The sequence below is a fragment of the Ptychodera flava genome, chromosome 8 (assembly GCF_041260155.1).
Source record: "Ptychodera flava strain L36383 chromosome 8, AS_Pfla_20210202, whole genome shotgun sequence".
Lineage (NCBI taxonomy): Eukaryota > Metazoa > Hemichordata > Enteropneusta > Ptychoderidae > Ptychodera > Ptychodera flava.
The window spans coordinates 2,110,442-2,137,777 of record NC_091935.1 but is presented as its reverse complement, the minus strand read 5'-3'; the positions used below and the strand labels follow the sequence as shown (position 1 = coordinate 2,137,777).

The window sequence follows — 27,336 nt, the reverse complement described above, 5'->3', positions numbered from 1 at the left end:
TCTAGTTTATATATGAAAATGTGAACAGCAGAGTTCATTTTTACGCGACACAGATTAGTGATTTCCATCATGAAGAAGCACAATTCTGTATCGTCAAAATGAAGCCAGCATGTAACTGACAATACGTGTTTTGAACAAAAATATGAAACTTCTCTGGAAACTGGCATGTCTAGCGGGGCACGTTTCTTGAAATGTAACTGACCGATTTTGTGGTAATTGTCAAGCGGATAGTTCTCTCTGTGATGTCACCATGTTCTTCAACGGACTTCACTTCTACCACGAATGGACCATACTGTAACTCCTCGGTGTCAGACCAATATTGACAGTTTTTCTGAGTCAAAATAGAAAAATGACTGAATAAACATTCCATTCGTGTAAATCGTAGGAACATGAGCCACATTTTACGTTAGAATGGCTTTCCGCAAACTACATCGAGATGAAATTACGAAAGAATCTTCAACGAGGTTAAAAATGGGATTGGCGGAGAAGAATTTTGAACGAGTTTAGATATGACAATGGCTGAAGTGCTTGGATGCGAAAATCGATTACAAGGTTTGATGAGAGAGTACGAAACATGAAATTTGCGAACAAAAATTTAATACAGGAATTCAGAAAGAGGTAAATCTATTATATTTTCTTAAATTTTTTGTCCCTTCAGCAAAATACAGTTTCTGATCTACTCTAAAACACGTCGAAATGTAACGTTTTCATCTGCCAATAACAATTGAATGTTAGACCGACTAGAATTCATTTGTCAATAAGATAACACTGCAAAACTTTGCCATATGCGTTGTATTTGATAATACTCCTTATTTCAACACAATTCGTATATAACTTGGCTGATTTTATACCATGTCATCTGTTTTCATGTCATTCAACATGACGATTGTGCTGGTCTTATAATCATAGACCATCCTCCAGAAATCCACGATGGTGTGTTCCATCGGCATCTGTGTGGCTATGAAAGCATCCTTTCGTGTGTATGCCTGTCGGAGAGATGGAAGAGTTGAGAAAAAATAGCGTCAATGACACTGTAGCTCCCATCCTGGACTATTTAGTGTTTGTTCTCTGGTCAGATATTTGAACATGTGTGAAAGGGATAAAGTGCATGAAGTGAAAATATTTAAATGTAATGTACTGGAGACAGTGAAATATGTTTAATGTATTTATTCAGAATATAAAATGGAAAAAAAACAAATTAGATATATACAGAATTAGATATATCGAATACTGTGATACAACAAATAACTCAACAAGTCATTTACAATGACATAGTCCCCACTTGTATAAGGAGTATTAGTCTTGATGGGGCAGGAAAATGTGGTCATTAAGAAGTATCACTGGAGTGTATATGTTGAGATCTATGGGCACATAGGTCTATGTCGTTGTTCCCAATTGAAACACATGAGGCATGTCTAAGTTATGGTTCTAAATCGGGAAAAAAGATCAGACCTCTAGCAGTATTGGCCAGCCAAGAAATACATATGCGCATTATAAATGACGTACAAGATGTGACATCTTAAGGTCTAATATCCTATCAAAATTGGAGGGTATAGAACTTGTGGTTACTGAGATATGCATATATATGTATAATCAAGGTCAAGGTCATCGAGGTCACATGACATTTTGAAAAAAAAAAATATATTGCTAATTAATCCCTATATGCCAAAAATCAGATCTCTAGCTCTATTCGCTTGCCCAGAATTAGATGTGTACATAATTAATGAGGTAAAGCGTGTGTTGTCATAAGGTCTCCCATCCTACTAAATACAAAGGACATAGCACTTGTGGTTAATTATTTATTGACATAAACATATATTTTAGGTAAAAGGTCATCGAGGTCACATGACATTTGGTCAAAAAATTTCTCTCCTATAGTTATCCCTATATACCAAAAATCAGACATCCAGCTCTATTGGCTCGCTCAGAATGAGATATGTGCATAATTGTTGAGGTACAGTATGTGGTGTCATACGGTGTCCAATCATACCAAATATGAAGGGTGTAGCACTTGTGGTTACTGAGTTATGGACAAATATGTATATTTGAGGTCAATGGTCACCGAGGTCACGTGACATTTTGTCAAAAAAATTGTATTGCTAAGTTATCCCTATATACCAAAAATCCGACCTCTAGCTCTATTGGCTCGCTCAAAATTAGATATGCACATAATTAATGAGGTACAATATGTGGCGTCATAAGGTGTCCCATCATACCATACATGAAGGGTGTAGCACTTGTGGTTACTGAGTTATGGACAAATATGTATATTTGAGGTCAAAGGTCATTGAGGTCACGTGACATTTTGTCAAAAAAATTGTATTGCTAAGTTATCCCTATATACCAAAAATCAGACCTCTAGCTCTCTTGGCTCGCTCAAAATTAGATATGCGCATAATAAAGGAGGTACAATATGTGGCGTCATAAGGTGTCCCATTATACCATACATGAAGCTGTAGCACTTGTGGTTACTGAGTTATGGACAAATATGTATATTTGAGGTCAAGGTCACCAAGGTCACGTGACATTTTGTCAAAAAAATTGTATTGCTAAGTTATCCCTATATACCAAAAATCAGACCTCTAGCTCTCTTGGCTCGCTCAAAATTAGATATGCGCATAATTAATGAGGTACAATATGTGGCGTCATAAGGTGTCCCATCATACCATACATGAAGGCTGTAGCACTTGTGGTTACTGAGTTATGGACAAATATGTATATTTGAGGTCAAAGGTCACCGAGGTCACATGACATTTTGTCAAAAAAATTGTATTGCTAAGTTATCCCTATATACCAAAAATCAGACCTCTAGCTCTCTTGGCTCGCTCAAAATTAGATATGCGCATAATAAATGAAGTACAATATGTGGCGTCATAAAGGTGTCCCATCATACCATATATGAAGGGTGGTAGCACTCGTGGTTACTGAGTTATGGACAAATATGTATATTTGAGATCAAAGGTCATCAAGGTCACATGACATTTTGTCAAATATCCGAGATGTCTGCGTGAACGGATGGACTCACGGATGGACGAACAGACGGACATGACCCAATCTATAAGCCCACTGGACTTCATCCATGGGGACTAAAAATTGTGTCACTGCATCCTTTTTGCAATATGAATACGATGAGAAACTAAATTTTATTTTTCGTGGCCTTATACATGGGAGTCTATGGAGATCTGCCTAATACATGGGAGTCTATGGACGTGTAAACTAAAAATATGCAAATTTCACCACGATTTGCCCAAATTTGGGAAAGGTCATTCCTATGCACTTCCATACCAAGTTTCAAATCAATTGGACTTGTGGTTTCAGAGAAGAAATTTTTTGACCAAAAATGGGAGAAAATTACAAAAAAATTCATGAAAAATAGCAAGTCCAAGATACTGACCCAAGATGTGTACAATCATTTCATGTCAGCCCAAAGTACTTACATGCCAATTTTTCAGGTAATCTGCTCAGTGGTTATTGAGTTTTTTCAATTTTGACTGTTTTACATTTTTCACTTAATTTGCATATTTTGGCAATGACAACTTCATTTGAACAAAATCTCATCTACAGCCCATCATCCATGTACACACCAAATATCAAGATGAAATGTACAGCGGTTTTGGAGTTTTTGATGTTGACGGACAGACATACAGACATACAGACATACAGACATACAGACATACAGACATACAGACATACAGACATACATACATACAGACATTTCCCTAGCCTATAAGAATAGCTTCCATTGCCATATATACATATGGCTATGGGAGATAAAAACGGATAACAGAGGATAGCCTGAGCGGCAGATTTTCCTGCGTTCGTGTTGAATTCTTGCTGCATTTACTGGTAGACTTTAAGAGCGGAAAAGAAATAAACACGACTGTGAACGTGAATCAGTTCTACTTATGTGTGTGACCAAAGCCTAAAGCATCATGATGCGTTCAGAAATACCTAAAAAGTTCTACTGGAATTCGTTTTGACTCACGGTTAGGAAAGAGGCGTTGATGTAGTTGGTTGGTTCCACATTATCAAGTTGTGTCATCAGTAGTGGTCTGCAAAGGTCCACTGAAACACAATGAATGAAAACATGGTGGCATTATAGGGACACCAATATACGGCTGTACTAAGTCAATCTACATCGCGGGTATAGACTTCTTATTCTACTCCCTAAGCTGGAATAAAGGGTGCTGGCCTTGTTAACATAAAGCCTCGTATACAGTGTGCGATGTTGTAGTTGACAAATGAATTGTTTTTGGACTAAAATGCATTTATCCGAAGTAACATTGGACGTTGAAAGACTGTCGTAACATGTTTCGCATTCCGACATATTGAGGGAATAGAACGGGAAAATGTATTTCATAAACACAACGAGAGACAACGATAAACAAGAGAGAGGGCTGTACGTTCTTCTTTTTTTGTAATTACCGTTTCTTATACGGTCTCAAATATTTTATTTGTTTATTTATTATTTATTTATTTCTTTATTTATCCAAGATAAACACAGGAGAAATGTCTACATTGGATAGGGTGAATAAAACAGGTGCAAATCACCTAGACAAAGCCAGTCATATATTAGTGATAAATCATGAAGTCACATAGTGCACCGAAAGACGAGGCTGATAGTATTTTGTCTAACAGCCTGAAAACTTAATACTGGTTCTGTATCTTTTTCTTCAAATTTTCTCACCTTTTCCAATTAACCAGAGTAAACCAAATGACACCTTGGCATTCTGTAATATGAATAAAATGCCGATGCCACACCGACGACTTTTTGTAGACGCAGTAACGTAACTGTGACGTCAGAGGTGCGTCACCCTCCCAGAACATGAAAGCCAACGGAATCGCGGCCTAAAGTTTAACAATGTTTTGAGTTTTTCATGATGAGAATTTCTCTCATACTTTCCTAAACCGAATTCAATACATGTACTTAATGCGCAAAAAACAGTTCTGCATATTGAAAAAACAAATCGTTATCTCAAATTATTTAAAAACTTCAGAACTTACGGGGAAGTATATTCGGATATCTGTTCTTGTGTATGTTTTCTTCCTTCAAGCCATTCTTACACTCTTCCTTGGTCGGGCTGGGACAGATTTTGGTGAGATTCTACAGGAATACGACAGAACGTTAATGTCAGTCAGAAATATCTTTATATTGTTATCCGTAGACGACGCCAACTACGGTGGAAGTTTTAAAGGTCCGATATCAAGCTGATAAACACCTTGCACTCAATAGGAATGTCTTCATTCCCATCATACTTCATTTTAGAGCGACAACCGGTGTAACGTTATATTGCATTATCTTTGTTCTACAAAAAATAAATTCCCTTCCTTGCCCTGAGGTATATTTATAATAAGTACAAAGAATTCGCCGCCAAACTTTTTTCATGCATATACAGTAAACAATGTTATTGTTGACGAACTATTCCGGTCCGGACTAAAATTCAGTTGTCACCAACAACATTCGATATAACAAACATAAAGACTGTGTTGACAACTAACAAGTAATAGAGTGTCAATATTGATTGTTAATGGCGTCGTTTTTTACATCCATAAGCGTAGACGTAGTGAACGGGCGACCCAACAAATGCAGGCAGATTTTGGGATTTTGTTTACGAGTTCGAAAAACAGAAAAGATTATCATTTTTGATGCAAAGCCGGAACAGCTTCGATGACACAGACACCCATACAGGTAGATGAAGATTCGGTCAAGATCTGTTAGGATCAGTTTTGCACGAAATCTTTTTACAGAATAAGACAAATCAGAGTACTGTAAACATGTACTCATCGATGGGCCTGACTTTTGATTCGTTATCAGAGGGCAGACCCTGTTGTAGCTAACTTCAAGTATTACAGTGTGTTAAGTAAACCAACATCAAACCAGAGAAATACTGATGTTCAAAACTTCCTATATACTAGAACTTACCTCAAACTGCCCTTCAAGTTCACTGATACCAGTTTTGTTGTCTCTGCGTTTCAACTCGTCCAGTCTAATTCTAAAATCAGCAGGGTTTATTCGGGTGTCTCCACACAGCGTTTCTTCCAAAACAGCGGTGTAAATGAAAGTGTATTGGTTCTAGAGGTTGCGAACACAGAACAAGCATTAAAAGTCTTGGAACAAAGTGTGTGTTTTTTTCTCAAAATTTAGGCTGCGTTTCAACAGCCTCAAGTAACAAGAGCAACGACCATATGATTTTACTCCTGTTTATTTAGTTTCGCCACTTTCACGGTTTCGCCGTTTCATCTTCTGACAAAGGCAAATAGAACAGGTCTTCAGAAAATGACGATTAATTCTTCTTGTGAACAGAAATCTTCATGGGTGATTGAAATGATTTGATAAAATCAAAAGACTTTGATAGTTCTTTGCCAGACATCTACAAATCTTTCACGAGGAATATGTTAATAAACCCCAAAAAGTAAACAAAGATACCACAGTCTTTGAAATTGTAAGGTGATCATGTGACTGTTTGACTGAAAAAACCTACTAACGATGAGAGGTCGACTGCTTAAAGGTATACTGTCACCTGTTCCAATTTTGCCACAGTTACCATGGAAAGAGAAAATCTAAGCAATCACAGATTTTAAGCGGGTGGCCGCTTTTTAAAAACAGCGCCCCCACATGGGCATTTTGAAAACCAAGGAACGCTCCTTCGACCATATATGGGCATATTTAGATTACAGGTGACTGTATACCTTTAACCGTAATAATATAACTAAGTATCGGTTTGTAGCCATTTTCTGAACAGATTCCACGCTTACTTACCCAAGTTTGCACAAACTGTGGTCTGTTTTTCCGAGCTTGTTTGACGAAGTTGAATATATCAATCTTGCCCTCAGCTTCGGCCATCTGCAGCATGGCATCGATGGTAATAAATGTACCTGTGCGACCAACACCGGCACTGTTAAAAGAGAAAGTAAGAAACCAAAGAAAAGTAAGCAAGTCAGTCAGTCAGTCAGTTAGTTAGTTAGTTTGTTAGTTAGTAATAAATAGCTAAGTAAGTAATTAAGCAAGCGAGTAAGTAGGTAAGTACGTAGGTAGGTAGATAAGTAAGCGAATAAGTGAGTGAGTGTAAGTACGTAAGAAAGGGAGAAGGTGAGCCAGAAGCTAATGATCAGTCGGCAAGTAAAGGTATTTAACAGGAAAGTACACGCAGGGAAGAAAGGGAGTTGGTGAGCACGTAATCGAGAGGGCGAGAGATTGAACAAACAAACAAACAAAGAATAAATTGATGAAATAAATAAAGGAAAGAAGCTCTATTTCTGAGAAGAATCTGCCATCATTTTACTAGATCTATGTTGAAATAATGTTCACTTTAATAATGTTTTCGACAACCAGTGACATCATGAGCAATAGTGATTGTCGTCACTAACACCCCAATGGGTGGATGATGACGGAGCATTTAGCATTGAACTTGAAGACTGGGCCAGGCAAAGACACTCATTTGTCTTATTAACGTTAGAAACAGAATCAGCTGCTTTCAACATGCTACTTGTAAAGTTGCGTTTTAGCGTGAATCTGAAGATAACATCAAGAAAATTGAAATTGCGGTGTTGCAAATCTATTAGTGCTCTCCTCAATCTGCGATTACTTTACCTGCAGTGAACAACGAGTGGGCCGGCCTTTGGTGTTGTGTACTCTCTGATGCGTTTTAGAATTGACAGTACCCCGGATGTATATAGAGGTACACCCATATCAGGCCATACTGTGAAGTGGAACTGTTTGACTTCACGACTTCGATCCTCATTTACCTTGTGAGAAAAAAAGTGGGAATCGGATAACCAATGGAAATGGTGGGTAAAAGTTAAACACCTCTTGGTAAATGGCAATGCTTCAAGCAATTGCCTAAATTGCCATCAACTCATGCCACAATAACGTCAAATGAAACACAAAAACAGGGTATTTGAAAAACAAAAAGAAGCTTTTCCGTACAGAGCCGCAGCCTGCCTGGAATTCCTGTGTACTAAAATTTAACAAAACTATAATTATTCCTTTAAAATGATAATAGGCACCTACTGCAGTAATGTTCATGTAAATTATATTTCTAATTGCAAAATTTCAACCCCTCTCCCCATACTTATGTACTTGTAAAGGGGCATGTAGGCTATACTTACGTTTTGAATGTGAAAAGTTCTGATCACGGCATCAACAAACCTTTCTTCGCCTACATGCTTGACCAGTGTCTGGCCACAGACCCTCTCTCCTTCGTCGATATCAGGCCAGTACTGCACACACTTTGTCTATAACAAGCAACGTGTCTAGGTGTTAGCGAAGCTAAGTAATTACACACAAAAGAAAACCATTGAGACAAACAAATCAACAAAGTTAATTAAATCATTAAGGCTAAATTTTGCTGAAACTTTTGATGAATATTCCTGTGTCAACCAGTCTCAATCTACTACAAAAGTCGTGAAGAAATGCCTCGTTTTCAACTTGTCAACACAACCTTAAATATGAGTCAGAGTTTTCATTCACAAAAAAGAATATTGAATTTAAGGTAGTAGGCCTATGCGCCTTGAAAGTGAAAGACTTACGCTTTTGCTCAAACTTTCCTTAAGGAATCTTTCAACCATTCTCTTTCAAAATCAAAACTAGAAATCAGGGGTCACCTTGGAAATTTTGGTACTAGAGTAACAAATCACCCAAGATTTACCGATATTTAAAATTCAAAATGGCCGCCATCCATGTTAACTCTATTGAGAAAAATAAAATGTTCGAATTTCGAAAACTAAGCCGGTGGAAAGTTTTCTTACACCAACAGCTTTAAATCGAGTCCCAACAAGTGGTATATCAGAAAAGAATTGTAAAAGTTTAAGGGTCCGAACATCTGTCCCCGAGGCGCGTTCTACCTTAGTGCTTGCTAGAATTAATTCGGCAATAATAACATATCGGTTTGAAATTTCAGAAAACTGGTTATGCTCTCTAATCGCCAATCAGAGTACAGAATCTAACCGCCAATCAGTGTACAGAATCTAATCGCCAATCAGAGTACAGAATCTAATCGCCAATCAGAGTACAGAATCTAATCGCCAATCAGAGTACAGAATCTAATCGCCAGTCAGAGTACAGAATAGACAATGTCAAATAAGTATGGACAGAAACCTGGTATGATAATCGACGATGCCTCGTTCAATCTCTTTCACTTGGTAATGACTATATGAAATGATCATACAAGTAACAGGCGATAAAAATACCAGCGTTTACTCAGCATTATATTACCATGCCCTGTCTGTCGCATTTTGATTGGTCAAGCTGAACCACGTGACTGACCACAAATACACAGTAATGGTCTGTTTATATGCCCGTGAATATGAATAATAAGATTAACAACTCAAAGTATCGTAACTTTACAGCTCAAACGTAATTCATAATCAATCACAAAATAAAATGGAGCACCTGTGGGCCTAGTTGAGATACCTTTTTCTGAAAATATTTCTAGATTTCCCAACATTTTACAGCGCGCGTAACAGTGCGTCGCGTATTGCTCAGTTCTAGGGCCCAGTTGTCGTTCGCTCCTGAAATTTCGGAAATTTTTACGGTTTTCTTGGGTTAGCTGATAATATAATGGAAATAACAGACTCCGCTCTGACCATTAACGTTTATTTGTGGTCGCGGGCTCGAGGAAAGCCAAATTAACGGGCTCGGCAAGCCTCGCCCGTTAATTTTTGGCTTTCCTCTCGCCCTTGCCCACAAATAAACGTTAATGGTCAGCGCGTCGCCCGTTATTTCTATAATGATATCTCTGCGATCCTTTGAAATGTTCTGTTTGTGAAATCGATATCGACAGGTCGAAAAATCAAGTTTGTGGACAAGGAACCGTCAATAAGTCATGAAAGGGCGACGATGACGTATTTATGTATGTCTCGGTTTTTATGGCATGTCTTGTATTCTTTACGTCTAGTTTGAATAGAATAAATAGTTCAAGTCATAATGTATACCTATAGACAATAACATCAAGACAGTCTATTTACACCTTGTAACCTCCGAATGCAATTTTCTTCAGAAATCATGAAAATTACAATTCTTATCATATTATATTATTATTAAAAACTTCTTTAAAGCGCACTACACATACGTCTCAGCGAGCTGTACATGACTGAAGAAAAAAAAATACATGACTAAAATGAGAGCAAAGGTAGTTTTAAAATAAAAAGTCACAAATATCGCAAAGAAATTTAGAAAAAGAAGTAAAAACCGCGTAAAATGAGCAAAATGGCTAAAAATCACAGTTGATAAAACTCAGTAAAAAGGTAAGTCTTCAAAGAACTTTTAAAACATTCAACATTTTTTCTTATCCTGCATAAATTTGTCTCATGGAAGTTCCCACATGTGTTGCAACTTTTAAATAATTCTATATTGGCTTAAAATGTGTTTTCCTCTGCTTTTGTTCAATATTTATGGGTACCCTTCCTCCACTTCAAAATCGTGTCAAGTGCTCAGCGACCAACTTGTCGACAGAGTCTGTTTGTTTCTTATGACTAATATATTGTGAAAAACTGAAATTTAGTCCGAACTTCAGTTCATTGTAAACACCCTACATCAAAATTTAATAACAATGCCTTATGCACTGATACTTTGAATCTCAAAAAACTTAGGGGAGAAGAAGAAAATATTTATGACTTTCCTGAACAAAAATAATGAGAAATAACAGTAACAGTTGCAACCATTGTCCGTATTTTCAATGTAAGACTTTGGAAAAATGTAAAATCTACCACTACACGTGAACTAATGATATGTGCCATTACCTTGCCGTGTTCAACCAAATTGGTTGCCATCAATATAGACACCGTTTTCTCTTGCCAGATCATTCTCCAAAAGTCGTCAACAGTCTCGGGTTTGGGACCTGAGAGAGAGAGAGAGAGAGAGAGAGAGAGAGAGAGAGAGAGAGAGAGAGAGAGAGAGAGAGAGAGAGAGAGAGAGATTTCATTTGTATGTTCATCATCTCTTACTAATTTGCTTGTTTCGTAATATTCATGTTGCTCATATCTGAAGAGAGTTCAAAGACATTCAAACTATGTCAAACTATTTCAAAAAACTCACCTTGCGTTGCGATGTATGCCTTCTTTTTACCATAACCCTGTTGTAAAGTTGTCAAAGAGAGCTTGTAGTTACGTGACTTGCATATTGAATGAAGTCTCTCAGCTTCCGAGAATTTGAAGAGGATTTATAATATAAAGCTGTATTAAATGTGAACAGTCGTCCTGGTAGGCCTACTATGCAGGACTGGAGTAAGGGTACATGCCATGTTGTTTCCAATAAATCACGCAGCACTTACTTTCTGGTCAATCCATGCTTATAGGTTTCAAAAATCCCCTCATATTTTATGATTATAGAAATGTTCTTAAATTTATTAACTGAAAGGGACCATCCCCATAAGAACAGAACATAATTAAACAAAGATCGTATATGTAAATTACTGTACCGATGTTCAAGTTGTAGAACAATTATAAAGGGACTTAAGCTGTAACTTGTGGCAAGTATTTCAGTATTCTGCTTCTGTGTGTCAACTACCGTGTCTGACCCTAATCCATTTGTCATGCTGAAATTTCGAGTATTCTTTTGTCAACACAGCTTGTATGTGTGTAGTGATCATTGTTTATTGTTTACAAATGAATTCTAGTCCGGACTTGAATACAATTTTCAACAATAACAATGGAGATTTTACTCATATAGGTTGTGTTGATATGCAAAATACTTGGCATTTAATTACAGTTTAGGGATTCAATGCAGAAAGTGTAGGGAAACCACAAAACAAAAGTTCTGAAAAAGTAGCCAAAAGATACAGCTTATGGAGCTTTAAGGTCGAGCTTTAAACTCAGTCCTGCATTCGTCAAATATCGCTAACAGAAACTCTGCTTACTTACATCGATATAACTTGCATTTATGTAGTCTGAATTCGGGATGTTTTCCACATTTTCCAAGACAACTCTTGAGTGATCATCTGTCGGCAATAATGTGAAGATTTAGTAAATGTTTGTTTTGAATATAGAATCAAATAATTCCTGAGAACAACTCTCGTTGATACGTCACGTCAGCGATAAATTTCTGACACTTTTTGAGTTGCGAAAGAAGTACAAAAACACAGAAAGGAAGAGGAATACAATTAATTCCATAGCTTACATGCAACAATGTTCACAAAGCGGTTTTTGACCTTGTTCACTTCATGTGCTGATGCCTTCCAGGTCCCCGTCTTTTCTGAAGGTAACATCTAAAGGAGGAATGTTGTAAAAACATACACGACATAAATTAATCACTGCTTTCCTTGAGCTAATGCTTCCTTGCGGCAAAACCTTCGCAAGTCGTTCATGTACTCGTAAGAAGCCTGTCATTATCTGACGTCACTAACAAACTAACATTAAGAAACTGTTTGTCGATAATCTCAGGGCAATGCATTTCAGATTTATCAAGTTGAAGAAGATCAGTGATTTAATGACACCAAGTAAATTGCGACAAGGTTTTGAGATGGAATGAGTGAATGTTAATTAGTGGTTCCGCGTATCGTCGTGTGAAGATAATAGAACGCATCAATTAGACTACCCTAGTAACACTTAGACTTAACGACACAGAGAGAGGCCTCACCGCGAAGGGGCGAAGTAGACAAATTATGCGCAACATGCAGGAAAAGATTTTGTTTTTCGGAGTGTAATCATTTTATTTTCAGTCTTACGTTATATTCTGCTCGCAACCCTAAATTTTCGCCCTCAGCTCTCTTCATTTGCACATATTCCGCCAGTTCATCTATCTTTATTGGTTTAGGAGTTTTGGTAGTGTGACTGTGTTCTTTTTCTGTGACGCCATTTGCATTCGCATCTTTAATGAGCGAGGTCGTTGGTCCACTATACCGCGACTTTTTACCATTCTCTTTGGTGATATTCTCGTAGTCTGACGGAGTAACAACGGCCGGGTTTTCGTACATCGTCGTAGATGGCGTAAGAGCTGCGATCAGGAGGAAATGAACAGTGTGTTAGTTTTCAGTGTATGGTCTGTTGTAGTTTACCAAGAAATAGGCATTCCTTTACGGCATATTGGTTGAGAGATTTTCGACAATTCCAGCGCACTTCATTATACGTCAGGGTGAATCAGTCATGGAATACCATATTCAAAACCAAGACTCTCGCATTTTTAAGCATGTATGTCCACAGAATTACTGTGAAATGATATGTCTAAACATTGACGGTCGAGACGGAAATATAAAACAACGGCGACAAAAGAAATAACATGTTCAGTTTACCCGATGTGTCTTTAGAAGACTTGAGGTGGAGAACTTCCTTCCAATCCTTGCCAGTTCTGAGGGATAACAGTATATGAATTATTAAAATTAAATAATTAATAACCGAGACGAAAATGTCCATATAATACTGTTTACTATAACCTTTTTCATATATTTACCGTTTGATGTATTAGACAGCTGTGTGTTGACCAAACAGTATATTTTAGAAATATGGAAATATACCTAAAAATGAAGCAGGCGGGTAGCATCACGAGATTTGAGTATAGCAATTCCTAGGCAGCACGTAATCTAAATCGCGCATTGCACCCATTCTAGTAAACTCTGAGCGTCATCTCGTTTCAAAAACATTGTCATCGAATGTTTAGCAGCCAAGAAAGAGAAGGCAAATATTCAAATCTAGCGAACTTTGTTCAGCGCCCGGTATCAAGTATAAGTCGTACGCGTAATCGGTCATGACCAGAAAGTGAGGCAGACAACAAAATGTGTCATCTTTGATATGACGAAGCTTTGCAAAATATTCCAACAGCGCAGCTCTTGAAAACCAAGTAACAAAATTTAATGCTACTGTTTTAGTAATCTTTATGTTTTAATCATTTAATTATTTTCTATACAGAACTTTCCCAGTTATCTGAACGCCATTTTCTTTCTATATTTTGAGATACTGGTATACTACCATTTACTACAGACCCCGGCCCATCAAAATGATGTACAGATGTTCTCAACATCCTCAATCCATATCACAAATATTGGCTTATCTCTGAAACATCAAAATGCCACAATTATAACAAGCTACGCTGTTCAAAAAGCTTCCCTTTACTATTTTCTTTAATTTTACTGTCACAAAATCAATTCGCAATCATTTTAAAATTTCATGTTGCCTACACATTCTCCCTACTCTCTAGGCGAAAGTATTGACCAGAACTGCGACATTTCGATATGTTCATGTTAGCCGATGACGTCTAAAATCAGACAGACCACCTACCTTCGTGCGTACAGAAACAGGAGAAGTGCTGCAATCAAGAGCAAAAGGAACAGACATCCAGAGACAGCCAGTCCCGCCACTACACCGCTGCTAAGACCTCCGTCCGGTGATGTCGCTGTCAATAGCGAAGTCAGTCGTGTGAACGCCATTTTGGGACTAACAAACTAAAATTGTTGTCTTTAGGCCTCCTTGCTATGAACTTCTACCCCTAAACCTAGCCTAACGACTCCCTAGGTTATAAGTGATTAATGTGAAACGCTTTCTGTGTCTACTTATCTACACTCTTGCCGAAGTTTTTATGAAATCACGAATCAGAAAATGATGCGTTCACTTTACAAAATTATGATAATTTTATGAATGTAAGTGTATCGCCTTTTTTTAAAAAGGTACCGTAATTGCAGAACATCACCAACAAAAACAAACAAACACAAACAAAACACAGTTAACACGTTTCCTTTTGTCACTTGCAACTTTCATATCTGCACGTATGAGACGAATAGCTCCGGGATGAACGGCGGTCGTTTGATTGGTCACGTGATCATTGAAATGTTCCGCGGTTTTCCATTGTCGGTAAAATCGTGCCCAACTCTGTTGGGCAGGCGATATAGATAACACAAGTACAAAAGCTGGATATCAAAAACTTACTAATATTTTGCCGTTCGAGATGACCGCCTCAAAATATGTTCTCTCCATGCGGGACAAAGTTATGCTGTTTAATAGTACGCGTCATTTGGAAAAAAATTATACGTTTAAGCTCCAAAAGCACCACGGAACCAAACGACAACATCATCATATTTACATCCGCCATTTACCGCAATCATCACTTAAAATACACTTGCGAAGGCTCCAGTCAGTGAAATGACAATAAAATACAACATTTGTCCCAGAAAAAACAAAAACAAAACACCTTTCTGTTGGCACAAGAATTTCTTACCTGTGACACCAGTAGCCGCCATACTAGGTTGACTAATACAACATCCATTTTCAGCTAGCACCTACGATAAGATCAATATATCATGAATTATTTTGAAGATCAAGCTACATTTTGTCGGCATTTTAGGCAAGTTTCTAAGTAAGTTGGCCAAGAGTAAAAACAGGTTTCTGTAAAAACAGTCAATCCTGTGATATGGATCACAAAAGCTGGCTAGCCAAAGTAAACCCATGTTGGATAGTAGTTTGTGTGTTTGTGGTATTAAGTATGTCTTGAAATAGTCGCCCAACGCGAGCGATGGTGGCGAAATATACTATGTTCGCTTGGTTCGTCTGTCGTATCATTAAACTTAATTTTTTTATCGTATTGCGTCACACTGTGAACCTTTCCCCGGGGTCACCAACGACTGCTAACGCCCCGTTAGAGAGATTTGCAGCTATCCAGAACTTCCACGTCGGTATATATCATTTGAAATTGTGTTTTAGGTAGGATGCAGATGCACCCAGGGGACAAATATACGGACTCTACCCAGGGGACAAATATAAGGACTGTAAATTTTTTCTGGTCATATCCAATCCTAACCTATCCTATCCTATCCCATCCCATCCCATCCCATCCCATCCCGCTCCGTCCCGTCCTGTCCTGTCCTGTCCTATCCTATCCTACCAAATCATATCATACCATATTATATCTCATATATGATATATCATATCATATCATATCATATCATATCATATCATATCATATCATATCATATCATATCATATCATATCATATCATATCATATCATATCATATCATATCATATCATATATGCTTTGATGGAGTCCTTTTAAGGCTCTTGGTGAAAACGAACGGTTTTCACTTACTTGGTTCTGTATAAATCAAAATGTCACTTTTTTTCAAGAGAGGGATGGCGGCCATTTTGAATTATAAATTTCGGTAAATGTTTGTTTCTCCAATATCCTGATTTGTATAATGGACTCTTCCTGTTGATTTTGAAAGAGAATGGTTTAAAATGTCCCTCTGGAAAGTTTGGGTAGACGTTTAGGTCTTACAGTTTCGAGGCGAGTACAACCTTAACCCTTTGAGCGTAAAAGTCAATTTATAAAATAAAACTCAGTCAATTTTATTTTCAGATTTGTTCCCAAAATTTTGATTAAAAAACTGTAGGAAATGAAACGTGATGTCCATTTGTTCTAACATTATTAAAAGAATCACAGAAAAAATCATAAAAATTGGTAAAAGGTTGCAGTTAGATTTTCACTGAAAAATTACAGCACTCAAAGGGTTAGTGTGAAGCTGTCTACTTAGGAGGTCCAGGAAAAGTTCTGAGTTTCGGGAAATCGTTGGTGTAAATAACAGAAAACAGGAACAGACCTATGAAAACAACTGGGTCTAAGAATGTTGGAAAACCTACTTGAACTGTATAATTTGTACTCGGACGTAATCCATCGATGATATTATAGGTGATGTTGTTCACAGATATTTCAATAACTTCTTGTTCCATTGTCTCATTTCCTGTTTCCATGTAACGAACTTTGTATGATTTGATCGAACCATTTCTACATTCAGGAATTGTCCAGGACACGTTCAGCGCTTTATCCGAAACGCCAGCTATGAGAACATCTCCTGGCGCCGACGGTTCTTAATCGAAACGTGAGATAACATTTTACAGTGCGTGATTTCATATACATCAAAATGCAAAGAAATCTCCGATCAAATTTTCTCAGCTTGATTTTTTCCCCTCTTTTTAGCTCAAGCATTTATAGTTTCCTTCGGCGATTTTCACATTCACTGAACACATTCACTGATACAACATCCTTGAAAACGTTATATACATTGAAACGAAATACAGAAAATCAACGAAAATCTCATGAAATGCATTAATTGCACATTTATTTATGTTATTACTCTCTGACATGAACCTACCCTCTTCTTCAGTCGTTTCAAGCTCGATTTCAGCGGCACCAAATCCCCCACTGGTAAATGCACGTACTTCGATGGCGTATTCAGTGAACGGATAGAGCGCCCTCAGCGTCTCTTCAAGAGTAGTTGTATTTAGAATCTTCGGCGCATATGTCCGCAGTTCTCCGCACTCATAGTCAGTCGACTGTTCATAAGTTAGTTCGTATCCTTCCAAGGGACACTCGATGGAAGATGGCGCTTCCCATTTCACTTCAATCTCTCCAGACGTCAGTGGAGTGCTCGATAATTTGGTAACAGGTTGTGGAACTTTACAAATTATCGATGGAAGTAATCATATTTCAGTATTGTTTAATATGAAAGTTGTAATTGTTACATTCAGTCTGCCTTTGTCGAAAGAGTATTCTTCTTTTGACAATAATGCAGAAATATCATTTATGCTGAATAATGGCAAATTTCTCACAAATTGTATGTGATTTTACATCAATGAAGTAATTTCATGTTGACTTATGACAATGATATTTGGAAAAGTTTTATTGTTGGCACAGGTGGCACTCTCAACATTTTTCACATTGGATGTTACGGTATAGATTTTGTTTCAGTCGAAAAAATCTCAGACGATAACTTAAGATAGTTCGCGCTTCGAAAATGAACGACTTAAACTTTTGCTCAAACTTTTCTCGAACAAACTTTCAACCGTTCTCTTTGAAAATCAAAATATAAAAATAAAAATCTAGGGTGTGGGGAGGGGGGTCACCGTACTAATTTTTGCACTATTGGAACAAATTACCCAATATTTACCGATATTAGAAATTAAAAATGGCCGAGAGCCCTGTGTTATCTTTATTTTGTAAAATAAAATTCCCGATTTTCGCAAAATTAGGTCCGGGGAAAACTTTATTTACTCCATAAGCGTCAAAATTAGCTCTCTCTCTCTCTCTCTCTCTCTCTCTCTCTCTCTCTCTCCCCCACGTTGTAGGCGAAATGAATATTGTAAAAATATGGGAATTTGACCATGGACGTAAAAAACGAGATCCTCTAAAGTAACCTGTGACCTACCCGAGGTTAATGTTGTATTGTGCATGTAATTACTGTTCGGACCACGCCCAACATCGTTCTCCATGGTTACGCTGAAAGTGTACTGTGTGCACGGATCTAAGTTGTCTACCACGCTGGTAGTCGACATCGAATTTACTTCGCGGACAAGGACTGACGAGTCGTCACCGGAAGTGTAGTGGATGGTATAGGAAGTGATGACGTCACATTGCAACACTTCCGGCAGCAAATCGGAGTCGATCACCTAATGTAAGTTGAATAAAAAGAACAGTGCCTCTATAAGTAAGAGAAAACTTGATGGCGAAACGATAGTTCTGCAGGATGGTCAGAGACAGATAAATGGAAAGACGCAATGAAAAAGCCATAGAGAAGCAATCCATGAAAACTTTGAATATCGTTTTGACGGTACTAGGATAGCAAACTCTGAACATTAACCCAATTGACCCTGAACATGCTGAACCTAACCCTATTCCCTAACCACGGCCCTAACTGGTGGTCGAGGAATGTGAATATGGTAAAGGATAGCGGTTAACAGCCCTTGTACCGTTTTTACGCATTTCTTACCTTCCATGAAACTCGTATCTGGGTTTCACCTATCGTGTGTACATCTTGTAAGACGGGTGAACCGAGGGGATCTAGTGACCAAAAACACGATTAAATAATTAGGCTCACAAATTCACACACACACAAAAAAAACGGTTGGGGGGGGGGGGACTGGAGGAATCGTGATTGAAATCTTTTTTTTCAGATCCCCCCTCGATACCCTCAAAAATTTTCAAGTCCCCCGTCTATATGATCAAAACTTTTCAAGTCCCCCCAAATTATCATATAGCTGCATAGTTATTAGGAATGCACGCAGAGTAAAAATAAACATGTATTGGGCAGTTTTGCTCGCAGATGTTCAACTCTACCTGCTACTAGCAGTTTGTAGAGCCATATTCCTAATTAATTATTACGAGCATTAGAACAATCGGATGACATTAAAATGTTATTAAATGTTCATTGAATTACCCACCAAACCTTGGAATCGTAAAGAAAAGGGAACCAAAAAAATTTCAGGTCCCCCCTATAGTAGGCAGAGCAAAACTTTCAAGTCCCCCTCTACTACCCCAAAAATTTTCGAATCCCCCGAATTGCTCCAGCCCCCTAACTGTTTTTTGTGAACCCAGTCTTACGGCCAAGGCCGCATAAAAAAGTAACACCTTTGACGTTTATGGAAAAAGGCGAAAGGTCTAGGATATTATGATATCTTTGACTGTTCCGTATCGTGGCGGTTGTTCCTGTACAAGGAAAGCCAACTCAGTGACAATTTCAAATTGGATCAGGTGCAAGCGATGAGACATAGGGCCTGCCTTATGCATTTCCAACATTAGAGACAAATGAAAGGAAAAGGGTTATTCGGAACTTACCGTCGCATAAAGTGCTATTTGTGACGGCTGGACTCAACCCTCCACCGCCACCTTCGCCAATTCTGAACGTTCTCACAGCAAACGAGTATTGCCTGTAAGGCTGAAGATTGTACACATTTGCCGAAGGTGTTGAAAAAGACCCCGGATACAATACAAAATCACTGTCGCTAGTGTTCTTGTACCACAGCTCATAGTGGATGACGGGTCCAGTTCCATAATCGTCGTTCTCATTCCATTGTTTCCACTCTACGGTCATTTCTCTTTCCTTGATATCCGTCACCCACGGAGCCGACAGTAGTTGGGGCTGAACTATGGAAAATATGCGATCAAACTTGAGTGAAAAATGTGTATCCACAGGAAGGTTTTAGATTTAGAGGAGCAAATTTAATACATCCATTTTTACTGGATTATGTGATTTCAAAGTTCACGCAATTCTTTTTCTTGCGTCTAAGGAGGAATACTAACCTTTCAATTTTTATCCAGAAAGGGGAGCAAAAAATTAGTTTTTTTTGGACAAGTTCCACATAAGCCGTAGACCGGAAACGATCTGAGATTTTTAGGGTCTGAAAATATGCTTTCTATTCCATTGCAGAATCTTTGCACAAAATATTCTGTACTGCGTAATATCATGTGTTCATGTCGTTTTAACCTGTTCACCCCAATTCCCTGTAAACAGGTCCAAAATCACCATTGATAACAATGGATTTGGGCCAAACCATGGTGGTGAAAGGGTAAACCTATTTACCCCAATTCCCTGTAAACAGGTCCAAAATCACCATTGATAACAATGGATTTGGGCCAAACCATGGTGGTGAAAGGGTTAATGAAATTCAAAACTAACATCATTTTGATCTCTTAATAAAATGATTTCATCTGTCTGAATTTTCAACTGACTTTAATACGGAAGTTTCACAGATTAAGCCAACATTGAGCTAATCTATTCAAAGGTGAAATGCTGTATTTCACTTTGAATTGAGAGAAACAAAACTGTACATGTACGCGATTTGTGCGCACAAAATATCGTCCTTTGGAAAGTGATGTATTACACGCCTGGAACATGAAAGACTCAAACTTTTGCTGAAACTTTCCTCGAGCAAACATTCGATCATTGTATTTCACAATGAAGAATAAAATCTGGGGAAGGGGTCAGCATTACAAATTACTCAATATTTACCCATATTTGAAATTCAAAATGGCCGCCACCCTTGTGTTTTCTGTATAGCGGAAAACAAAATTCCCGATTTTCACAAAACTAAGCCGGTAAAAACGTTGTTTACTCTATAAGCTTCAAAAAGAGTTCCACAAGTGTTAGGCACAAAGGAATATTGTAAAAGTTTGAGAGTCCGAATATTATACCTTGATACCGCAATTATGTTGCAATTATGTCCATACACCTTGTAGAGCTAGAACTGTACAAGATAATACCTGAATCATGTGACAGCATAACGATCAATATCTAGTATTTACCGAGTAGATGAAGTCGTATAACACGAACCTTACTAAATGAAACAATCAAGAAGTCAGATAAAACCAAAAGTCACCGAATAATTACATTTACCTAACAGCCATACTTACCATAGGCGGCGGCTGTAGTTTGCTTTTCATCGTCTCCGGCATTTGCATTGACAACGCAGGTCACCGTGTCGTTACTATTTACAATCACGTCATCAAACATATTAATAATTTCATAATCTGGATGGGATCCTCCAGTCGAACTACTATGGCTGTAGGAGTATGTCGGTGTTGTCAATGTAATGTCAACGGGGTCAATTTCATTGCCCTGAACGGTACATGTAAATCTTGATGGCTGGCCACTGTTTCCTATAGCGGTAAAATCTTGCTGGAAATCCAATATTGAAGTTGTGCCGTCTTTACCACAGATGAATATAAATGAAAGAAAATATTAGCGAACAAAGAAATAAGGGAAATGAATATGACAGAAAAAAGAATAGTTGTGATAAAATGTAGGACTGTTCTTTTACTGATTCTACATGCTCCATTTTACAAATGTGGCATCTAAGTTTCGATGAATTGGACACAAAACAGGGAAACATTACAGACGAATGTATAGCGAATGACCTAATTGTTGCCGAAGGAAAGCACTTTGTAAATGCCACGCGCCTCAGCGCTTAGCACTTTAAGCCCCGTCACGTGACGTGACGTCTCTTTTCTGCGAAAACTGCCCGGCTATAGACCTTTTCCTGGTTATCCCACATTGGATTGCTAGGGCTGTATCAAACACCGTTTACACACCCCAGGAAAACGAAAACATACTGATTTTGTGTTGTACAAAATCAGTATGTTAGTATACAAAAATTACACAAATTTGCAATGTCAAAAAAGTCCCATGTAGTTGTATCTATTGGCGACGAAAATATTAACAGGGTGTTAACTACCACAGTATTCTATAAGTAACATAACCTGTATATACCCTACAGTTGAAAAGTTCTACGAGTAATGTACGCTTTGTATACCCTTACGCGCACTGCATCATGGGAACGGTAAAATAATTCTAAAGCCACGACTTCAGCACTTTCCGAACATTGGTTGCGCGCCACGATGATATTAGTATCATCATAGGTTGTGCAGGAATGTACACTGGTTCATTTCACACAAAGAAGTGCCGGACTAGAAAGCTAGCTGTCGCGAGGCACTCTGATTGTATTGAGTCTAAGAATGACTCGGCATTCTGAGACGTTTACATCAATGGATGCACAGTTTGATGAGATCTTCCTCACAACTCTGCGGGATTTGTCGGTGACGTATGACCATATCATCACTAAGTGTACCTTTCTTCCATGCACATCATTCTGTCTATAGTAATAGTGATAACATGCTATTGGAAGCAGATGCTACTGTCTGGCATTTAAATGTTACTCAATTTTAAAGAAAAATGTCTGCTCCAAAGTCTAGTTTTAATTGCGTCATGACAAAATAGAACCATGATTGAGTATTCTCCAGTCCGATAATTTTCAACCCACTGTTCTCTTTGACACAACAAGTGGCGTGCCTAGCTCTATGCCAAACTGGATTCCGTAACATTGTATTACCTTGTTGACAGGTTGACCCAATGTGGGCATTGTCACATTTCCCTGGACAAACGCCGGTATTCTTGTCACACGGCTGCTTGCAATGACAACTCACACACTGACTTCCGTTATAGTACGTACCGTCGACGCAACCTGTAATGTTGATATAAAGAATGTAGTTTGTGTGGCGTAAATTATGGAGCCATTGTGATGTGCAACCCCTCAATGTAGAATCACTATAATGTTAATCCCCCTCAATGTGGAGTCATTATGGTGTAAAACCCCTCAATGTGGAGTATTATGATGTGCAAACCTCTCAATTAAAATGTGTACGCACAAAAAAACCAACAGAAAGTTTAAAAACGAGTAAAATTAACATTTTCTACTGATGACATATTCCTTCATTGTGCGTGTTGCTACATACTAATGGTCACGAATTTTCAATGATTGCAGTGTGTGTCCAAAATCTTCCAAGTTCTATAAACTCTCCAAATTCCCTACAAATGTGTAAGTTGGTTAGGCAAAGGAAAGAGAGATTTGTTCGGAAACTCGAAGCATCAAATTGTATGACCCTATCCTAAACTAATCCGTTCACATGTGCATAAATAAACACGTGAATTTACCACTTCTCTTTCTCTCTTAGGTCACAGGATACAAGGCAAAAAACAAAACCACAATGTAAGGCAAAAAACAAAAGCAAAAAAACAAACAAAGCGGAACAAAACAAATTTCCCAAATTCGTTAGAATAAAATTTCTAAATCAAATAAATCAATCGAAATAAAACCAAACAGAAATGCTCTTGACCAATATATACACCTGTTAAATTTAACACGATTGCAACTAATTTGGCATGATTGGATCTTTTTGTTTATCAAATTACTCAAAAGTGTTAGGTGCCTTGTAGCTGAATGTTTCTTTATTACAAAATACTCATAAAAACAAGTGTATGACTTAAAAAGAAAAGCAGATGAGATTGTATTTGCAGATTAAATCGACATTACTTCACCATCCAATTATCCCAAATTAGTTCTAATCTTGTTTAATTGGTGCGGGGAAACTGTATAATGTTTTTTTTAATTTGGCCTGCGCATGATAATGAGGTGGCGTTGCGCATAACGTAACGTATTTTGCTCAAAATCAATGTTTTTGCAAAGAAATCATATTTTCATTATAATTTGTTAACCTAACATGGAAATATTGGTTAAGCTTATTCCTATTACATGTTAATATTCGATAAGAATATTCCATACATTTGCATAATTATCAGTCATGAAATTTAGTCTTTCCCTTCTTTCTTTCCTTAGTAGAGATTCTTCTTCAGTCAGTTCTAGATATTCGTCAACCTTGGCTTTTGTAGTGTCACACATATTAAGTGCGTCTACCAGTTTGCACCATCTTGTTTTCAGAGATCGTTGCAGCGTGTGATTTTGTGGGTTTTTAGACAGAAGCTACATTATCAGTAAATTTACCAACGTATATGATGCAATGAAGATTTCTCAAGCAAGTTTAATCAGAAATATTTTCATTCGGAATATTTTTGGATATAAGAATAAAGACAGGAGAGTTACATAAGCGATACCTATTAATTTATATGTACAATGTAACATAACATGTTTGTTCTTACCAATGGTTCGATAGCAGTTAGGAACATCACTCCCCGTACTGTCGTCATAGCAACAACCACTATCAAGACAACTCATGAGATCGTTGCTGTTACCACAGTCGATCCGATTTCCACTGGTGATTGCGCAAGTCGCTGAACAGAAAAGGTTAAGCAATGACTATGATGATGATGATGATCATCATCATCATAGTCAACAACAACAATCATTATTCTCGTCGATGCTGTTGTTGATGCTGTCGTTGTCGTTGATGTTTTTCCCGCTCTGTTAATGTCGTCGTCATCTTCTGTTGTCGTTGTTGAAACGGACATTCAAACACGTTGTTGAAAATTGACTTGAAATAAAAACAAATTAAGTTATTTCGGGAATCGCAAATAAATCAACCCATACATTATTCACATTCGATGTGTGACATGGAAATAATTTATCAAAACTACAGAACGTATACTTTATTGCTATGTAAAGCTATAAATATTTTACACAAAGGGAGTTGAACCAAGACCAGCTTGATAACAGATAGCGATGAATGTTATGAAATCATGTCATATCAGTACAGTGTATGCACTAATGGTATGCTGTTGTGGATGTTGGTTCTTTTGAATTATTCATTACTTGTGCAACGTATGTTAAACTCCTTTGTTTTTATTCTACTTGTACAAAAACATGTGCTACTTCCACTTCCACAATCATGTTGAAGTGCTCAGTGTTCAAGATTTTACCATAACGTATGTTTGTGGACTGTCCAATGACACTGCTGTCCACATCTGAATGTTTGTCCGGACTAGATTATTTGTCAAGGATCTCACTTGGGTTGTATGCATTGCATTGTGTCTGTAAAGCTGATGCTATGTGTTTCACCATATTTCAGGAGGAGAAAGAGATAATGTACTCGTTTCCAAGAACAAAAACGGTGAAAATATAGTAAAAAGTTAAAGCTATTGTCCCTTCATTTTCAATACGCCATGCATGTAAAGAGTGCCATAGAACGTTGAGCCTTTAGTTTGCAGAACCTCCGTATCCCTTATCATAACTACTAGCTGTGCTCAAACAAATGAACATCGGCACTTTCACACGACAACATTCACACTGCTATCTAAAGCTATTCGCAGAATCTACAAACTGCCGTAACGAACTACCTGGGGAATTTTGTGTAAAAATAAAATCAGGACATTGACGACCAACCATGCATAGTGGTCAAACATGCATCTCACTCAAAGACACGGACACAGCACATACAGACCTACAACACTGGACGAACGCATTCAAGGATACTTCAGGCAGAACGCACCTCGGGACAGATATTCGGACTCTCAAACTTTTACAATTCCTTTCTGATATACCACATGTGGGGGGTTCATTTTGAAGCTCTTGGTATAATAAAACTTTCACTGTCTTTGTTTTTTGAAAATCAAACATTTTATTTTTCTCCATGGAGTTAACAAAGGGATGGCGGCCATTTTGAATTTCAAATATCAGTAGATCTCAGGTAATTTGTTTCTCTAGTTACAAAATTTGAACGATGACCCCAATTTTTGTTCTTGATTTTGAAAAGAATAGTTGAAAAATTCCTTGAGGAAAGTTTGAGCAACAGTTTAAGTCTTTCACTTTCGAGGCGCGTAGTGCCTTAAAGTTTACAATACGTTTTGGTCTACCACTTGTTGGGGCTCATGAAGCTTAATAATGAAAAAAGCAATGGTTTAAAGTTTCCTTATGGAAAACATGAGCAAATATTTAAGCCTTTCAATTTTGAGGCGCGAACGATCTTAATAGAAGGCATGAGTGCCAAAAATGAATGTGTTACTCACTTGACAGGAAGCACTCTGAGTTGCCAGATTCCTTGTACCAGCAACATCCATGGTCGAGGCAGTCTATAGCAGAGTTAATGTTACTTCCGCAGGTCGTCCGGTTATTCTCCGGGATGGAACACTTTTCTTTTTTTTAATGAGAAAGAAACATCATTTCCAATAAAGTCGATAGTATTCCCGAGCTGATGGTCTTTCGAAAAAAGAGCAAACAAGTGGTATAACACAAATTGTAACACACCTCATCCGCAGTCTGTGTTCTAATTCGCCAATATACAGTCACGTGGGATGCGTTCTTTTTGTGCTGATCCACGTAAACGACTTCATCAGGCATCATTTGTCGGAACTGTTGCCTGCCAGGCATCAGTTCCGAAAAATGATGCCCGCTGACGTCAAAAAACATTGGCGCATGCGCGAACTGGAATGTAAACAAAGATGCCGTCTGCGGACAAGCAAAACGATAGTCGAGAAATTTCTCGGTTTATCCTACTTTCTGAAGAAGAACTGAATGCTCTGGTTTCAAACAAGGACTCGAAACGAACGTAGACGATTATCAAAGGTGCATTGAACGTTTTGCAGAAGTATTGCGACCCTGTCGGCAAAAACTTTTTCCTGCTGAACCACTCCAACATATTACATCATGCGACAACTTTTGTGTATGGTACGTGCTTATGTATGACTACGGATGAGGTGTGTTACAAAACACATATTGACTGGCCATTAGGGCAACAGCATACGTCTTTAACCCCTCGGGCCTTTGAGTCACCCCTAAAAACAGACTGTTTCCCTCGGCCTACGGCCTCGGGAAACAGTCTGTTTTTTGGGGTGACTCACAGTCCCTCGGGGTACAGACGTATGCTGTTGCCCTCATGGTCAGTCAATATTTGTATACTGTTCACCTATTCACTCATATTGTCATTTGGAAAGCATTTCACTGACGTGAAGTGATAAACGACAGCGTCAAAGTGAGGCTGCCAATTTTCATACCCTACTACTTTCGTTTCCTATTTTTTCGTATCTTTGGTTTTTCTCCATATACTCTAAAATATACTCTAAACTCTAAAATTGTTTGTTCTCGCTCATCAGAATGTTACGCATCAAGAGCGAAGATGACTTATATAAAATATTTTAGGTTTTTAATGATACTTTGACGGTTGTTGTTATTGAGTCAAATCTGTCGTGTTTTGAGGTGGAATACATACACGTCTCATAGGTTTCCGATAATCTATCGATTGATTTCTGAAAGAATGTAACCATGGATATTTAGAAGGTAGATTTGAAATAAAAACGACTAACAAATACTTTCCTTTCAAAATTTACTTCCATGTTGTCTTAAACTTAAATAGGACGACC

General features: G+C 37.9%; 1 protein-coding gene across 1 annotated transcript in view; it reads right to left on the bottom strand.

Moving 5' to 3' along the window:
* Positions 1–27,336, bottom strand: part of LOC139138172 (receptor-type tyrosine-protein phosphatase kappa-like) — a 36,183-nt gene that overhangs the window by 4,317 nt on the left and 4,530 nt on the right. The window contains exons 3-27 of the mRNA XM_070706423.1: positions 25,987–26,112; positions 24,184–24,315; positions 22,580–22,711; positions 21,105–21,398; positions 19,530–19,838; positions 18,685–18,755; positions 18,124–18,364; positions 17,071–17,373; positions 16,559–16,785; positions 15,143–15,203; positions 14,209–14,323; positions 13,227–13,282; positions 12,663–12,931; positions 12,116–12,203; positions 11,860–11,936; positions 11,036–11,072; positions 10,741–10,838; positions 8,110–8,235; positions 7,592–7,746; positions 6,761–6,896; positions 5,924–6,073; positions 5,005–5,104; positions 3,986–4,065; positions 852–986; positions 203–331 (exon numbers count right to left, since the gene is read on the bottom strand). Coding sequence (XP_070562524.1) covers positions 203–331; positions 852–986; positions 3,986–4,065; positions 5,005–5,104; positions 5,924–6,073; positions 6,761–6,896; positions 7,592–7,746; positions 8,110–8,235; positions 10,741–10,838; positions 11,036–11,072; positions 11,860–11,936; positions 12,116–12,203; positions 12,663–12,931; positions 13,227–13,282; positions 14,209–14,323; positions 15,143–15,203; positions 16,559–16,785; positions 17,071–17,373; positions 18,124–18,364; positions 18,685–18,755; positions 19,530–19,838; positions 21,105–21,398; positions 22,580–22,711; positions 24,184–24,315; positions 25,987–26,112 — 3,647 coding nt within the window. The remainder of the gene's footprint in view (positions 1–202; positions 332–851; positions 987–3,985; positions 4,066–5,004; positions 5,105–5,923; positions 6,074–6,760; positions 6,897–7,591; positions 7,747–8,109; positions 8,236–10,740; positions 10,839–11,035; positions 11,073–11,859; positions 11,937–12,115; positions 12,204–12,662; positions 12,932–13,226; positions 13,283–14,208; positions 14,324–15,142; positions 15,204–16,558; positions 16,786–17,070; positions 17,374–18,123; positions 18,365–18,684; positions 18,756–19,529; positions 19,839–21,104; positions 21,399–22,579; positions 22,712–24,183; positions 24,316–25,986; positions 26,113–27,336) is intronic.